This window comes from Acanthochromis polyacanthus, chromosome 19, assembly GCF_021347895.1.
Source record: "Acanthochromis polyacanthus isolate Apoly-LR-REF ecotype Palm Island chromosome 19, KAUST_Apoly_ChrSc, whole genome shotgun sequence".
NCBI lineage: Eukaryota > Metazoa > Chordata > Actinopteri > Pomacentridae > Acanthochromis > Acanthochromis polyacanthus.
The window spans coordinates 25,211,267-25,229,933 of record NC_067131.1 but is presented as its reverse complement, the minus strand read 5'-3'; the positions used below and the strand labels follow the sequence as shown (position 1 = coordinate 25,229,933).

The 18,667-nt window shown below is 40.2% G+C and overlaps 1 protein-coding gene across 1 annotated transcript in view; it reads right to left on the bottom strand.

Annotated features, from left to right (window-relative positions):
* The window catches only part of dnah9 (dynein, axonemal, heavy chain 9), a 213,947-nt gene that overhangs the window by 135,737 nt on the left and 59,543 nt on the right, over positions 1 to 18,667 (bottom strand). Inside the window, exons 33-37 of the mRNA XM_051939132.1 lie at positions 13,228 to 13,384; positions 12,013 to 12,117; positions 7,965 to 8,122; positions 6,118 to 6,256; positions 1,756 to 2,043 (exon numbers count right to left, since the gene is read on the bottom strand). Coding sequence (XP_051795092.1) covers positions 1,756 to 2,043; positions 6,118 to 6,256; positions 7,965 to 8,122; positions 12,013 to 12,117; positions 13,228 to 13,384 — 847 coding nt within the window. The remainder of the gene's footprint in view (positions 1 to 1,755; positions 2,044 to 6,117; positions 6,257 to 7,964; positions 8,123 to 12,012; positions 12,118 to 13,227; positions 13,385 to 18,667) is intronic.

Genomic DNA, 18,667 nt, shown 5'->3' with positions numbered 1-18,667 from the left:
TTTACAAGGACTTTGAAAATCTGATAATTCTCTCTGGTTTCACAGTGTTTGGCTCTGAGAAATGGTATCATTGTGGCATTTTTTAAAAGATTTCAAAATCTGACAAAGGGTTCAGAGGGTTAAAAGCAAATTATTTGGTTCTGATTTGGTTTAAGTTTTTATAAGTGCATTTGTATGTAAATAAAAGGTATTTATTACATTATTTTTCAAAGGATCTTCAGTATTCTTTAGTGCATAAAACATTTACATAGTATGATATATGTGTAGTTTACTGTGCATTTTAAAGAGAGTTGAATCTGGTTTGCAGCAATCGTAGTTCTATACAGTAGCATAAATTCCCATCACCCATTTTTTTCAAGCATTCTCAACATTTTGGCTTCTCCAATTTTTAATCTATACTTTCTTTTTAACCATGACTGGGGTGTGATCTTCTTCCACTTTCTTCTAATTTGTTCCAAGACCCTACATTCTTCTCATCCTCTGTTTATCTGAGATGGATGTTTCCCCAGTGGTCTGCATTAAAATACAATGGTCTACTGAAAATAAAAATCTTCTACTAACTGGAATGTCTGAATAACTGAATAAATAATAGAAACGTGGAAATGATACGCCTTTCTTTTGCCACAGCTACTCTAGAATCTTTTTTTGGTTTTACAATTTTGAAGGTGAATGAAAGCACTGTAAAAATTGCCTTGATTTGTGGTGTAACATTTTCAATGTGGGTATGTGAGGTGACACCGCAGAGTGTGTAACAAAGAATAACAGAGGGAAAAGGAAGAAAGACAGAATTCCTCTACACTTCCGCTCAAAAATACAGATGGCGAGCCCAATCGATGCCATCGACCGGGCTCTTCGCCACTCCTTCTCCCCATCCATTCAGTCGGAGCGCAGGCGGCTTTACACTCTCAAAGGCCCTGGCTGATTACAGATTTGATGTGGGGGGGGACTAATGCTAGCACAGGCTAACGCTAAAGGTATGCAGCTCCTCTCGCTCCCCCACCCCTTCTCCTCGTTGTCTGAAATCAAAAGGTTGGCTGCACAAACAAAGACAGTAAAAGTTCAGGCTCTGGGGGTGGATGGTTGTTATTGACCGCTCCGCCATTCTCTCTCCCGCTCCCTCTCTGTTTCTCCTTCTCTTTGTTTATTTCTGTGGCTGTCTCTCACAATGTCAGGGTTAAGTGGCATGGTGCAGCGCCAGCCTCCATTGATGGAGTGTTATTATGTGGTTCCCGTGTCTATTTGACCTGAGGCAGATTGCACTTATTTCCCCTGGTCCTCTGTACATCTGTCTCTGACATATAACGGCTTCTATTGTGCGTGTGTGTGTGCGTGTGTGTATCAGTATGTAATATAATGACTAGAATTAGGTCATTAGCTCGGGCACCTGAACTCTCATCGCAGCCACTGGCTTTCAGCAATATTTGCCCAATTCATCCAGATGCTGCAGACTAGTTTGACACTAATGTGAATTTTCCAGCGGAACATTATGACATGCGGTAAATAGCTTTTGGAAAGAACTAAGACAAATCTAAATCAGTGGTACAACTGTAATATCTGTCCAAATTGTTAAAGATGAAGCCACCATTTGGGGACTCTGTTTTACCCTCTCAGACACCTTGTGACTATGTTTGCCTTCGTCCGGGGCTTAGCGAATGATGTACACTCGCATGGGACCGTCATTTTGTTCATCTGTAGTCAAAATTCAATGCAATAAACTACAGCAAACAAGCATGAGGACTATCCGGTTTACTGTACCTTGAGTAGAAAATTGTCCTCGGCCTGTAACTTCAAGTCCAGAATAGACTTCTTCACATGCTTCTCAAAGTCCAGGTCTCGCTTCCTGGGGACATCCAAGGCAGGAAAAAGGTCTCCTACCAGCCCCATGAACACGGGCATGTCATCGGTCACGATCTTTGGGATGTTGAAGTCTCTCAGAGCTCGCATTAGTACCTGGTCCTCAGCTCGGTCGGGGTCTCCTCTCTTCAAAGAGCCAGCCACCACCAGCACTGACTTTATGGCTCGAAGGCCCCAGTCATAGTGATCCTGCAGTGAAGGCCAGAGACATTTCAGTGAACTGGGAAGAAAATACGCGTGTTTTCACAGTCCGTTTTATCTGTTGATATCTTCACAACCTAACTGGCACAGTCGTATTTAACCAATTCAAATTAGAAGACAAAAAAACAAAAACAAAGTGAGTTAAGTCCATCATTATTTATACAGCACATTTAAAACAAAAGTTGTTGAGCCACAGTGCTTTCACTGAACTAAACTGGTAACACGTACTTAATCAGGAAGCTTAAATATGAAGGTAAAGTTGCTATGCTTTTACTATGGCTAAGTATCATATTTAACCAAATCACATTTGTAGAAACAACAAGCCTCAATATGAAACTTATTGACTTGATATTGACAGCAGCATCAGAAAAAATGTCAACCAGCTTGTAGCCGATAATATCCATATTTTTTCTCAGAACTCATCTGAAGCGGTCATCAGTATTGCATTTATACATTAGAAATGCATTCATAAAATGTAAAACATGCTTTCACCTCACACTGAAGTATCAGTACAGTGTTAGTGGGACTGTAATTTTATAATGAATAACAAAATAAGGAAAAATAAGGCTAAACATTCATTACACATGCCCACATTCAAATATGTAAACAAAAAGAAACAAAAACTTAACCAGTCATTCATTTCCTTTAACATTTCAAGCTTTGTATAGTTTCTCTAGAATAGTGAGTCTTATGGGAAAATAAAACTTATCTGGTTGGCTGGAGCAAGCTCAATGGCTTTTAAAGTAACTTCTTACATCAATATTATATTTTGAAAATATTTCTCCTGTAACGAATGATATTTCTTTCTATTAGTAGCAGTAGGAAATACATTTCCACCTCAGGGAGGATCACCCACTCTCAGGGCCCCAGAAAACCCTCCAAAAACGCTACTCACACAACTTTCTCCACATCGATATGTACTTTTATTAACTGCAAATGTGTTCAGGAAATGGCATCAATTAACTAAAGTAACAACTGATCACAGTCAGGAGATTCATTTTAACACACGGGGAATCCACTTGACTCCATTAATGATCTAGTTTTAGGGGCCTGTTCAGTACCCACCCGGACAACCTTAAAGTTTGAGCTAGTGGCTGAACAGTTGAATTTAGTTTCTTTGTAAACAGTGCAGCACCTTCAGTGAATACTCCATTTGTTTTATTCGCTCTGTGTGTTGCGTTTGTGTGTGTGACTGGTGTGTTTAGTCACACTGGTCGTGCACTATGTGACTGTGTTATGTCCTTTGACTGGTTCAGCAAAAAGCAGCAATTGACTTTGGAGGAACTAGAATCAGAGATATTTGGTCATTGCTTTTCTAAGACAGTTGCTGATCAGATCTGTTGCTGCTTCATGTTTTGTTGATCAGTTCAACTGTCAGCTAAGCTTTTAACAACAGGCAATCAGTTGTTTATCACTGATTCGATTGGCGACCACTGTTAATCAACAAAAGTGACTCTGCTCATGAAATTAAAGTGATCCTTTCTCTATCTATAAATCCTGACAAAGTGCTGTACAATGTGACAAAAAGCCCATATCTCCAATCTCCTTATGCCAGCTGCTACTGCTTGATTCAAGCTGATGCGTGTGACTCCATCAGGAATGTAAGACACGTGTGACCCGAGGCAAGCTGTTGCTGCAGATAAACTTATCACTTTATGATCACCACATTGTCTGTTGAAATGAAGCACAATGCAGGCCAATGACAGCAGCTGTGCCGTGAGATTGTCTGTATTTTAAAATCGTCTATAGACAATCGCTCATAATGACAATACCGTCGGATGATGTGAAAACACAGACAATTGCCAAACAATAGCGTCAGCTCTAGAATACTGGTTGGTATCTGGATGTCTGGGGAAATAATGAAGCTGCCATGTACAGCATGGATGGATGAACTCGGCAAAGAGCACTGAGGCAAAAATGAGGTATGAGCCCTAAGTGAGAGCACTTCTACCACCACTCCCACTGTTTGTATCATGTCAATTTAATGTAAACTAATTATTATAGGAATATGCACCATGTGAAAATAATGTCAACGTAAATAATGAAGACGTCAAAAGTGATTTTCTTCAGGACTGGACTATAACATGAATGAACATTACACCAAATGCAGGAAAAAAAACTGGGTTTCCTGCACAATGGAGCTGCATCAGTAAGTCTTAAAATCTCTGCTCCTCAGAGCGGCAAACTGGATCCTCACTTTAATCACAGTGGAGCCCTTTGGCAGAAATGAAGAACTGAATTTGTAATGTTTCCTTTAAGTTGTCACACTTGTCAGACACCTACACTTTTGTACTTTTATCCTTGGAAATTTAAGACAGGCCAGTGTTTCTTTTTTGCGTTGACTATCTGTTGTTTTGTTCTGTCTTCTGGTTTGAGGAAGCAAATTCTATGCAGAACATACAGAATCAATCATTTTTGCTCCTCCTGTCAACACATCTGCACCAAAACAGTGACCAAGAGGTGAACCCAAAAAGTACTGTCCTTGAAAACAAGCTGTCAGCATAAATTAGTCACACTAGAATTAGAGATTATCAAACAAAAAAAGGAGAACAGGATTGCACGCTCAGGGTTGAACGAATTAATCTCTTCATTGAAAAGGTGTATCATTTTATTGCCCGCATTTTATTTTTCAGTGAAACATTTGTCAGTGGCAATACTTTTTTTAGTACTAGTACATCTTCTGTCAAATACATCAATGCCAGCGTTTGCTTTCAGTGCAGACTCATTTTCAATGTCAAATGTGATCTTCAATGCCAAACTTTAAAGTCAAAGAATTACTGCACACCATTTTACAGCCATGAAACTAGAGCTGACAGAGGCTGATCTCAGCTCCCTGCATTTTCTGGTCACATTTAATATATTTCACTGTATTTTTCTAGAGTGCACTGGTGTTTTCTTACTGGTGTAGTATCTGACCAGATGTGCTGTTAGACATGTGATTCTCATGACTTGAGACAAGTGTTGTTGGTGTTGCTAGGCATGTGCTATATGTCAGATATTATTGTATTAGTAGTTCCTGTGTCTAGGGAATTATCCTATGGATTTTGCCACAGGGTTTATCAATGAGGCGCTTGTTTTTTGGTCTTCTGATACAAATCACATGTTGTGACAATGGTTCCACTTGTTTAAAACATATAAAAGTGACCTCCGTATACTGTTCGGGGAGATTCATTTGGCCGGATCCTCCCAGACAGTCTCTCTGTCTGATCGATGCTGTTCTTCCTTATAATAAACTTATTATTAAGCAAGTCAGTGTCATGGACTTTTCTCCTTCACCTGCACATCACGGACATCAGAGAGAAACCACGACACTGGCAAAGCCATCTAGCACAGGATAATGCGGCACAGGTTCTGTAATATCAGATCCCCCATTATGAACCAGTTGCCTAAGCTGTGAATGGTGTTCTCTGAATCTGCAAGTTTCATTGATTTGCAGTTTCAGCCCTTGTGAATATAGCTTAGAAAAGCAGTCTGTTCATTAGCATTTAATTTCATTACTATTAAGTTGCTAATGTTGGGAAACTTGCAGTGAAACTCTGGCAAACAACTCTGTGGAAGCTAAAAAAGTATAATCAAGGTGATATTAAAAAATGTCTGAAGAACAAGAGCTTCATAAAAACAGCCATTAAACGAAAGCAGTGTGCTATGACACCGAAATGGGCCTGTGGTCATGGGAAATTCATCCAGAACTGAGGGCTCATAAAATCACTTACCTAAGCTGAGGAGCTCCACTGTAGCTATTAGTCAGCACAGTGAGTGATTTTATGGCTTTTTTAAATAATTAAAATAATGGCATGACATGTAAAATAGGACCAAAGTAAAAGGTATTAAAGAAAATTTGAGATGGAATAACATTCCAACTCCCTGCAGCTTCCTATTCATATGCACATCATACTTCACTTAGATGTTTAAGTTAAAAAGTTGGCTCTTGTGCGTTGCCTCTGAGTCATTCCTTTATCAAACGCCTCAATTATGAAAAGAACATTGTGTCAGTTGTTCAGCTTTGAAGTGGAAATATTTGCGGCACATCAGAAGTGTCCCACGGAACGCAGCAGGCAGTACCTGTTTGGACAGCAGCTCTTTGCACAGTGTGTAGAGAGTGATAAACTTCCTAGCGAGGACCCGGGCGTTAATGAAGCCTTCAGCCACCAGCATGATTTCACAGATCAGCTCGAAGTCTGGCACCACCATGGCGCAAGGTCTGGGGGCAAACATAAAAATGCACTTAGTTCATTATCATATTACAGTATAAATCAATGTTATTTCATTTGGAACGCATCACTTAACTAAACATGCATTTTACCTTATTTTGAGAGCACACACACACACACAGCCAAAGCCAGGATAATATAAACTTTGATTCAAATCACAATCCATCACAATTAAATATGAATACCATCCCAACTAAGAAAGTCACACAGCTCGTCTCCAATACATTATGCTTCACTTCAGCTACGTTCCCTTCAGGTGGGTCTACTTTTCAGAGAGTACCTGCTCCCTCTCTGTCCTCTAATAGTGTGGTATCTGTTTCAGGTGGATTTGAAACTAGGATTGTGGGACTGTTTGCCAGAACGAATGCTTGAGCCTCATGTGTTTGCCACTTCGGACAAAACATCAAATGACCAATTTAAATGTAATGATTCCTTTTCTTTAGCTTCCACTATCTGCGTTACCATTTTCAAAATCTCCTTCCCTATGGGTAACAACAGCAACTGCAACCTCTGAGCAGCTCTTTTTTTCAATTAGTTGTGATGGGAGCCCCACTTTTTGGTAAAAGTGCAGGCAGCATGATGAGGCACTGGCGTCTATTCGGCGCTGAGGGTTGCACATGCAGCATTTGCTTTATGGTCACCAAGAGTCAAAAAATGTTCAGTTTTGCATAAAATATTATCTGTGTCACTGTCACTTTTTACTCAACCTTCCAGGCCCGGTAGAGGAGGGGAGGTTCAAATACTACTGTGACTAAACATCACATTTTTATCATATCAACGAGCAGAAGAACTGTTTAATTAGTATATATATATTCTACAAATGCTGCACAACGACTGAACAAGCGTGAGTCTCTTCATGTCTGCACCAGAGGACTTGGACAACCGCAATGTTAATAAGAAAACAAATGCTTGGATGACCATTTCATTTGGATCTACCAGGGAAGCTGCAGCAGTCTACAGCTGATCAGTATTTGAAATTACAGCTGTGAACAGAAATCCATATACACTTGTAAAAACCATAAATGTCACGGCACTCTTAAGTTTCCAATGACTCCTACACTTCTGGGTTTTCTATGATGGTGACACACTTGTCTTTGTCCCAAAAACAAGCATACAGTGTGGTTCTTTGGGTTTACTAAAGGTTTTCTGAAAATGCAATAAAATCTGCTGTGTCAAAAATCTACATACAGCAAAATGAGGAATCAGTTTTGGTGATCTATAAAGCTGTGGTAATCATATTTTCTAAGTTGAATGACTATGATTGACGACAGCTGCTGACTTCTTTGAGACAGTTTAAGCAGGGACCATTTGACACACGAATTAGACTCAGTCAATAACGCTACAGTGGAAAAACAAATGATTGACGTAAAAAGTTAAAAAAAAAAAAAGTTGTTTAAAGCCATTTCAAAGTATCACCAGATCCCAAAATCATCTGTGCAAACATTTATTGGTAAGTAAAAAGTGCATAGCTCAGAGATAATTGGTCAGGATGGTCAACATGGGCTATGAGGCTGCAGGGAAAGAAGCAGCACCTTATGACCCTTTCGTGAATTTGTTACAGATCTTCTTTGCCAAAATCTGCTGGGTCAAAAATATATATACAGCAACAATAATCATTTGTTAAATGATTGATTGGCTTTTTCAGCTGACAAAAAATGCTTTTAGTGCAAACAGCTTCCTGAAGGTTTGTTGACCTACCTGAACAGAGCCTTGAGGTTCTCAGGAAGCTCAGTCCTGCCAGCATAGCCTGGATTCATGGTGATAAAGATGCCCACAGAGGGACAAAGACTCACTTCCTCTCCCATGAAGCTGAACCTCGACTTTTTATCCCGGATAGCATCTTGGATACTCTTGACCTGCATGTCAACACAATACAGAGCTGAACGAGTTGTCATTTTAAGCACTGGACCTCAAAAAGTAAGAACCTTGTTGGTTAAATGAAAAACAAGTCTGAATGATCTATGTTTGTGAGAATGGCCAATCGCATTCACTGTTTTTATTTTCTTTGAACACAGGGCTCTTCTTGGGAGTCCACGGGCAAGATTGCACATAAGAGAACATGCTCACAACGACAACGCTACGAAGCTGCTGTTCAGTTTCACCAAAAATGTGACTTGGGTGTGTTATGTGAGTAGCAGCTAATGGAGTGTTTAGCACCAGTGTCAAGCTGAGATGAGCACCTAAAGCTGTACATTTTAACAGGTTTTTTCTTGCTAGAAGTGAAAAAGTCACTGCAAATGATAACTGTAATTTAGGATTAAACCAGTTGGTAAGACTAGAGGAAGGCAAGGGCTGAACAAAGTCCTTGGGTTTCACCCGTGGAGTGACAGTGATAATGCCAGGATGGCTGGAAATAGTTTCCGAGGATCTTTGGCTCTATATTTGGCATATCTTTAATATTAAACAATGCCTAGCCCAAATAATTTCCAAACTGCCAATTAACACTCCTAAAACATGCTTTAAAAGTGCAAGTCGCATTCATTAGCATAATATTAATATCACTATGCAAATACAAAAGTCAATTTGTAACAGCCTGTCAAATGGTTATGCAGCATGCACCTTTTTTTATAAGGGGACATAATTTCATCAATAATATGAGCGTGCTATCAGCGAGGGTTGACTGGATGAATGAACTACCAAGGCTCTGCTTGTCTACATTGTGATTGAATGAGATATCAGAAAAGAACTTTCTGTCTCTCTCTCTCTCTCTCTCTCTGTGTGTGTGTGTGTGTGTGTGTGTGTGTGTGTGTGTGTGTGTGTGTGTGTGTGTGTGTGTGTGTGTGTGTGTGTGTGTGTGTGTGTGTGTGTGTTTGTGTGTCTTGGCCTAAAACTCTGAATCCCAGCCTGTAAGAGGCTTTATGAATTTAACATGCGAGTGGTAAAAGAGCGTAGCGAGTCGACAGCTGGAAAGAGGAGGAACATCTCTTCATGGATGAGTACTCGGCTACAGATCACTCAGTCATACTAACACAACAGGGAGAAGAAGGAGAAAAATGCAAAAACAAACAGGGCAGCTGCAGCACAAGAAACTAGAAGAAAGGTTTTCATGAGAACATCACCACAGCTTGTTTTTTATGTGAAATGACAGAGGCTCACCACCGCTATCCTACAGGGATATGAAGGCAAGTAAAACACCAAAAACACATTTGAAAAAAGAAAGAGAGGCACCACTGCAAGAGGTGTGATCCAGTGGGGTTCAGCTGTGGTCTTTGTTTGTTTTTCTGAATATACAATCTGGAATTAACAGCTGCAATATATTCTCAGTCTACATCTGTGTTGGCTGAAGCAGAGGTAGAACCTCGCCGATTTATCTCCATGTTGTTATGTCTGGCGGCCTTCTGTTTGTCTCTGCTTTATTTCATGTAGATCTGGTCCGGCCACCTGTCTTAGCAGGCCCAATCGGCAGTCGACTATGACACCATACGATTCTAGCTGCTCCCACTTTAAGAGGATAGATTAGGTGTGTGTGCCTTTGTGAGGGATGGCCTGGTATTGGCTCCACTGATTCAGGCTGAGCGCTGGAGTGGGCTGCCAGCTGTCACAGCAGGAGTTTGACGCTTCTCTGTTCTCAAGGTCTACTTCTTCATGTAGAAACCACCGTGATTTATTATTCATTACACTACGTAACACCTATTCATTCTTCCGGCACTTTAAAATTCTCTAAGTACTTTCGACTTCCACAGATTACGGAGGAAGACTGCTTGACTTTCATTTTTGCTAAAGAAAAATGGAGAGAAGGGCAAAGAAGTGACTGTTAAGTCTAGCAGTGAATAATAATCCTTTGAGGGGCTCTATCTCCATTATCATCATGATCATAATCAGTGTCCTTATCAAGTGTATACATATTGTTTTGACAGTATTGCGCATGCATGAAGATAGTTTCAGGGGCGACAGCAGGCAGGATTTGAATACACCAGAGGGACTTATGAGACCACAGAGACAGGATCTGTTTGATCGAGGATAACAGAATGCAAGATAGCAGAAAAGCTAGCATCAACTGAAACACACAAAATATGGCTGATTTCTCAAAAGAATCCTGTTATCAAGCACTAGCTACTGTAGGTCACCCAGAGTATACAACATTCAGTGTGTGGGGACTGTGAAGTCTTTTTTTTATTTTATTTTATGTGCCATTATGGATGACGTTGAGAGGGAGGAGTAGGATAAAAGTAAAGACATTGCCAGAATGATCTGTTCATTTCATCCAGAAAGACAATGTACAAGAGCTATCATTGTGGAAAAAATAATTTCTCAGCTTTTATTTACATTTAAACAAAAGGCGGCATGTCTAAACCACTAAGTTTTACTTTCAAGGACCTTTTGGACTGCATGATATGTCAAATTGTGGGGAAAATGAGAGTGAGGTCAGAATCACTTAGAGCTTTTGTACTTAGACATCTGTGCTCCACACTTGTATTTATTTTTCATTTTAAAATGCATAACTTTGGCTATGTTTATGGCGAGAGTGCACACTACTAAGGAGCTACAGGATCCCTAACTTTTTCCAAACCAATCAGTTCCAAAACTTCAGGGCAGTGTTGAATCTAGCAGTGCAGAAACTGAGATGAATTTAAACGATAACACTGACACTCATATTCACTTCCTGATCGGAACAACAATCATTCTCTGATTCATCACGTTCCTATCACATTTCCATGTGTTGAATTTACAGTATTTTGTAACTAAGCAACCAACCCCTTGCATGCCATTTCACAAATGGATAATTATCTCTTAGTTGATTTTTAATCACTTTTCAAATGAATGAATTGATAAATAAATGAATGGTTATAAACTAATAAATACAACAACATTATTAAAAATATTATGGATAACATATTGTCTTAAGCATTTTAATTATGAATGTATTTAATTCATGAATTTATTCATTATTGGAGCAAACATGGTTTGAAGTGTTTACAACTTAATTGCTAATATTACAGTCCAACCACAACCACAAAACATAGAAACTGAAAAGTTGAATACTGAGTGTCTATTTTTTTTCTTGTTTTTCTATTAAAAAAATCGAATTCTGAAGCAGCATCCCAAAGGTTAACAATTAAAAATGTAACTAAGAGGCATTTATCCATTTATGTAGTACTTAAAAAAATTGGATACTGAAAGTTTCAAACCCATTTTTCATTTTAATCCTTTTGATGATGTAAATTAGACAAAAACTACAAAGCATTACACATGCCAGTTCAATCTGGAAACACTGGAAGCCTTGCTACTTCAGTGAAATGATTAATTCAAAAGGAAATTAGCCCTAATCACAAGTGCAATTTGCAAATTAAAACACAAAACAAACAGCAATTTACTCAAATTATTAAAACTCATTCTCTGAGAGTTTGGAGATCGTCCATTGAGAGTTATTAGTGCTGCAAGATGTGAGCAACACGACCAGCACAAGGGAGCAGGATTTTCACCCTCAACTCCCAAATCAGATCTGAGGAGGTTTTATGAAGAAGCTCTATGGTGCAAAGGTGCCAGTCTTGGTGGATTGGCCTCATAGTTGAAGCAATTTATGCTTCCAGTGGTGATGAAGAGCCTATTTACTTCTGCAGCGCTGATTTCAAGGGCTTATTTTCACCACAACTTGATTTAGATAGAGCACTTCATACATAAGATGGAAACACACAAATTTAGCTCCGAGCAGGGTGCCACACAAACCTGCAGCCCTCACTATGAAGTCTTGACCTGAATGGGATTTTGGGAGTACCTGAGGTAGAAGAACTGTGCTTGTTCTTACCTGTACAGCCACGACAGACAGCACCTCGACAGAGATCCTGTTAAACTCGTCGAAACAGCCCCATGCCCCCGTCTGAGCCAGGCCTTTGTAGATGTTCCCACAGGACTATTGGACAGACAGACAGAAAGACAGATACTCAGATGGACACATCGGGACAAGAAGTCGAGTCTGTCAGGCTCACCATGGAGACCTTGTCTGACTGACTGATGTTGAGGCAGACAGAGACATGTCGGCAATTAGACAGAAGATACGTGGAAAAACATTCAGCTTTATCAGAGCTACCATAGAGAGACGTGAGTCAGTGAATAATCACGGAGACAAACAAGGCCTCCCGCTTATGAAACAAGACACTGATGGCAAAAAGAGGAAGCTAAAATATCTGACAGCCACATTTTAGCCTCCTTACATCAACTTGAGGGCAGGTGAACAGCTCTCCTGAGAGAAGCTGGACCAGGATGAAGCAGGCAGCTGACTTTTCTCTCCAATTACAGGGCCAAGGAATCCTTCTCTGACGCAAACTGGAGCTGACTGGAGGATTGATTTAACTTGTGTGTGTGTGTGAGTGAGTGTGTGTGTGTGTGTGTGTGTGTGTGTGTGTGTGTGTGTGTGTGTGTGTGTGTGTGTGTGTGTGTGTGTGTGTGTGTGTGTGTGTGTGTGTGTGTGTGTGTGTGTAACTGAACATGAGTAACAGTGTGGGGCTCAGCTACTAGCTTGTGTGTACCTCCTGGAGTTTATTAGCACTTTTCTCTCTACACATCTTACTGAGGAGTGTATAGCCAGGGGTGCCATACGCCTCTATACTGTAATGATGTCGCTGTCTGGGGGAAATAGGAACAAGCTGGATCACAACACTATGCTTATGTCTCCCTTGACCATTCTATATGCAGAAGGTGTGAGCAGGGAAATATATGCATTACAGAGCAAGGTGGAGCTGGATACAGAGAGTGTGTTTTGAAAAGGTTTAGTAAAGAAGAAACAGTCAGAGCTTAATTAATCAGCTCTTCATTGAAGGGGAAAGCAAACAAGATGAAATGAGGAGAGATGAAAAGAGAAGGGCGTAAAGGTGGGTTGACAACTTTAATGACAAATGCATACCATATCGCTGACAAAGACAAAGATGAAAAGAAGCATGCATAATATGGGCTGCTGTGAATGCATATTAGTTTCATGCAGAGGCTTGAATTTAGATACGCGTGCACAGGCATGTTTTCCCACCTTGTAGTCCATCTGCTCAGAGCAATTGAACACGTACACCATGACGCCGAGGGCTCGACCCAAGTCTTTGGTTGTCTCAGTCTTCCCTGTGCCTGCAGGTCCTGCTGGAGCTCCGCTCATGGTGAGGTGGAGGGACTGGGTCAGGGTGATGTAGCATCTAAATGTAGTGGACATACACACATACACAGAGCTGTCAAAAAGTATTCTATCAAATTCTTATTTTTTTTTTTGCATGTTTTCCCCATTTTGATGGTTAAGACCATCAAACAAATGTAAATATCAGACAAAGACAGTCTAAGTAGACACAAAATGCAGTTTTTAAATGATGATTTTAGTTATTAAGAAGAAAAAACTATTAAAAGTTACATGGCACTATGTGAAAAAGTAATTGCCCCCTGAACCTAATAACTGGTTGGGCCACCCTCAGCAGCAGCAACTGAAATCAAGCGTTTTCTATTACTGGTGATGAAGAAAATAGCACACATCTTTTGCTACAGATACTTTCTAGTATCACGGGTCACTCCTTTATTCCATTTCCCACGGTTATCCACAATTCTTTCATCTTTTTTTGTTTGTGACTGTCTATCAGACCCCCCTCTTTCCTTTTGTTGACATTTTGTTGCTACTTACATTTGTCTGCCAGACCTCTTGATTCAACTACCTTTTGTTCTTTGTTGTGTTACCTTCTGTTTCTGATTAGCAACCATATGAAAATGAACCACTATTCACCCTTGTATTTACACATGGCCCCTTTCCTACCTACTCTCTGAGCATCCCTATAAAATGTGGACTCTGTTCATTAAAATGAACAAGAAATTGAAGAAAACAAGGGTGGTCTAATATTTTTTTTCCATGACTTTATTTAGGTGATTTCTTGATTGAACATGTCTGTAGGTAATCAGGTTTGGGTGTGGTCAGTGAAATTGAACTCGCTTTCCAAAAAATGAGATTAGCCACACCTTATTCACGATTTAACAAGGGGGGCAATTACTTTTTCACATCGGGCCAGGTAGGTTTGGACAGCTTCCCCCCCCCCCCCCCCCCCCCCCCCCCCCTCTTAAAACACTGAATCATCTTTTTTTTTTAAAAATGCATTTTTGCATTTACTTTGGTTATCTTTGTCTAATATTTGAATTAGTTTGTCTTAAACATTTAAGTGGGGGAAATATTTTAAAAAAATTCATAGGGGGCACAAATACTTTCTCACTGCACTGTACATCACTGCTGAGGATTGGAGTCTGACATCTGGACGTAAAACAGTTTTTTACTGATTCAACTAACTGATTAAAACAGGGGTACTTCCTTTCATTCACAGTTAGGAGCATCGTGATTAAACACAGGCCCATTTTTAGTCGTGTGATAGTCATATTTTATGCATTTTACCCATTAGCAGCATCACACACAGAACATAGTGAGTGCAGTTCCTAGCACTGGCATCTTTCTATGCAATCTTTTACAGAGTCTAAACTTATGACAATAATTGGAGACATTTTACTACAATCACGTAAAGTAATATATATGATTTTAAGATTCCAATTAAAAATGAGCTGTGCATAGATTATTTAACCAACCCATAACCTGCCAGGGTGCAGGTATGAATAATCAAAGATTTTTGTTAATTTTTATAATTGCATTATAATTACATTAAACTACGTAGAAGATTTTCTGAGTAGAGTTATCTGTCCCTGTACCCATGCCTGTAGTGTTTCCACAGAAGCACAGAGCTTTATATTACAGAGAATAAAAGATAGAGGAGCAAAGAAAGCCCAGAAGCCTCTTGGGGTTCAGAGGGTTAAGGCAAGAGATCAAGACTTTGGGGAATCTGCTTATTTGCTTTCCAGTTCATGCCAATTAGCTTAGCTCAGAAGCTAGAGACTAGAATCTGGGGGGAAATTATGTGATGAACCTGTACAAATTTTTAAAAAATACCCCTATTTTCTTTATTTTGTTCATACACAAACAGAAAAATGACAGTTTGCATTTGAGAGTGAGTCACAACAGTTTGATATTTGTCTGTTATTGAGTTCACCAAGGCAACTTATTCATTTTTGAATAATCTGTTGGTTATTTTGTGGATTTATTGATGTGTTGTCTGGTCAATAAATTATCAGAATTGTTATTTTAAATGTCTCTAAAATACCAAGATGACTTCCCCAACCACTCAAAAGATATTCAGGTCACGTTCACAGAAGACAAAATAAGATTAAAGAAGCTGGAATCAGAGAATTTTGACATCATTTCTTAACAAATTACTCAAACTGATAATTCACTGTGATAACAACATACTTCAATACAATTTTTTGATTAGTGAGCTTTAAAGGTGTTCTTAAACATCAGACAGAGCCAGGCGAGCTGTTTCCCCCTGCTTTTAATCTCTCGGCTAAACCAGGCTAACCGGGTCCCAACTCCAACTCTGCACTTAACACACATAATACTCCATGCTTATTTCAGACTCCTAATGTGGAGAGTGCTTTTCTGTCTTTGAACAAATGTCTGCTGGGAAAAGAGGATCTGAGATTTGCCAAAACTCTCTGAGAAAATACCTGTGAGAGCCCAGGATTTGGCAGAGGTACACGGTGTCTGTGCACTGAGAGGTATCATTTGAAATGAAGAAATGACAGCCTATCCAAGACAGGAAAACTACCAGTTTGTACAATAATTGTGAATGAAGTGGAGCGCGTGGTTTAACAAGTGGCTTGCACAGACATTCAACCCTTCAGTGCCACATCAGAGTACAGAGTGGCATTCAACAGAGGACACATTCAGCATCGATGATCACCGTAACATTACACCTAAGCAGTGCCTCAAACCACTGAAACAACATGCAGCAAAATAGCTGAATGCAAGGCACTTGCCTCTCCTGCCACTGCAGCATTAATAACCTCCCTTTGAACCAACCACATTCCCTTTTAATTCATGCAGAGTAGGGAAAAAAAAGATTTAATTTCTGCTGCAAGTCCCCACAGCAGCTAACAGTGCAAATGACAAACGAAGAGTTGACACATTCTTATAACCAACTCTGACAATGACTTGATGTAAGCTCAGCAGTCACTACTTCATTACATGATAATATAATCTGCTGCTGTGCTTTGATTATCACACAGGCTGATTAGTGACACCAGCGATTGCTTCTTCTGCAGAACCTGTCAGGGCAGACAGGTTAGCAAACAGTCTGCAATCTATAAGAACCGGCTGCATCCCAAATATGAACTGATGGACACAATCAGGACTTCATTGATCAGAGCATTAAACACAATGGTTTTCCTTGAATATCAATACAGCAATGATTTTAATGAGCTGCTGGTTAGTGGATGATGTATGGAAGGGGGAAATATTGGAAAGCATAACGAGAGACAGAAGCTCGGAGAAGACAAATGATTCCATCTGTATACAGTGCATCATCTGGATACCATTACCAACAGGCTTTATGGCTCTCATTGAGAAGGCTGGAAAGGACGTCCTGCACAAAACAGCTAAAGCCAGAGAAGAGATGGCAGAGTGAAACTAAACTGGCCTGTAACAAAGTGGCTAGTTTTATTATACTGTCTTCAAAAGAAACAGCTATATATCAGTCTACCTGTCTGCTTCATTCTCCCAGCATTCCTCTGTTACTGTGTGTGTGTGAACCAGCTAAAATATTGACATTTTGTGTAAGGGTGCAGCTTTGGAGATCCTGCAGTAAGTATCGAGTGAATGCTAATGCTGTGCCAATAACACTCCTGCTGTAAAAGATTAGCATGAGTTCCTTTAGCCTAATTATCCTGCTGCAGAACGTGAACACACCACGGCGGCAACAACCAGCTTGTGATAAACAAGCACGTACAGGCCTGTGCTTTTTGGGTATTTTTGCATTTGTAGATTCACTTTTCCTTTAGATAATATTTGTGTTTTTAATATCAAATAATTAACAACTGGAAAGCCATCCATCCATCCATCCATCTATATTATCATTATCTATACTGCTCATTAAGGTTCTCATTAAGGTCATGGATGAGCTGGAGTCTATCCCAGATGACTAACGGTGAAGGCAGAGGACAACCTGGACAGGTCACCAGTCTGTCGCAGGGCTACACAGAGAATGGTAAATGGACTTGCTCTTATATAGCACTTTTCTAGTCATCAGAGTACTCAAAGCGCTTTTATAACAATTGTTCCCATTCACCCAGACACACACTAATATGCAGGTTGCTAATCAACCTGCAACATCAGTCAGCATACATTCATACACCAGTGGAACAGTCACTGGTCTTGCCCAAGGAAACTTCGGCATGCCGCACATGACTAGGCGAGAGCGGGAATCGAACCGCCGACCCTTCGATCATTGGACGACCCGCTCTACCACCTGAGCCACAGCCACCCCAAAAACAAAAACAAAAGAAAAACAATCACACTCGCATTCGCACCGATGGACAATTTAGAGCTACTAATTGACCTCAGCATGTTTTCGGTCTGTGGGAGGAAGCCGGAGGACCCAGAGAAAACCCACGCATGCAACAGGGAGAACATGAAAAGTCCATGCAGAAAGATCCCGGGAAGGCAAGGACGAGACCCGGGGATCAAGGCAAAAGTGTGAAGAAGAAGCAGAAGAAGAAGAAGAAGAAGAAGCAGAAGAAGAAGAAGAAGAAGAAGCAGAAGAAGAAGAAGAGTAATGGCCACTGAATTCTATTTAGTTGCTTGTGCTGTGGAACCTTTTCACATTTTGGACTTGTCATGACAGGAAAATGCTGGTGTAAATCGCATTAAGCATGGCTCCAGTCTGTCACCTAGTAAGTGACCCAGTAAGCCAGGTCAGTGAGTGATCATGTACTACCTGAGCTCAGAGCTGGCTAACATAAATGGAATGCAGCCATCATGAACATCATCAGTGGTTATTTAATTGCTTCCAGAGCCAAAAAGCAACAATTATGTCAGAGTTCAGCACTGACAATAAATGAAAAGCTGTGGACCTCACAGACGCATACTTATAATTACACTACTTTTGTAGTCTACTTGGGGACTACTATTGTACTACTGCCAAGCTTGAACACTACTGTCCTTGTAGCATTGTCACTGTGTGGACACAATTTTTGGGTGTCAAGGGAGCAGTCTTAGCGTGATGCCAAAATTCACGACACGCTGACCCTTGTGGAGCCTCTGATACTGGCATGTAAGGAAAACATAACAGTGGCCTTATTCCTATTTTGCTTTCTAGTCTGCTTGGAGGGTCTGTCCCATACCAGCACTGTAGATCGCTATAGTACATGCACTCTTCATATGCACACTACTGCTGAGTATGTGCACTAATGTCCTTGTAACATAGTCATACCTGCCCTTGCACACATGCAGATATAAAAATTAAAACACTGGCCTTCAATTTTGTCTTTTTATGTTGTCTTTTAATACTGCCTTGACTTTCTTTTAGGTTTTCCCCTAACACATTTTATGCCTTATACAAATCAGT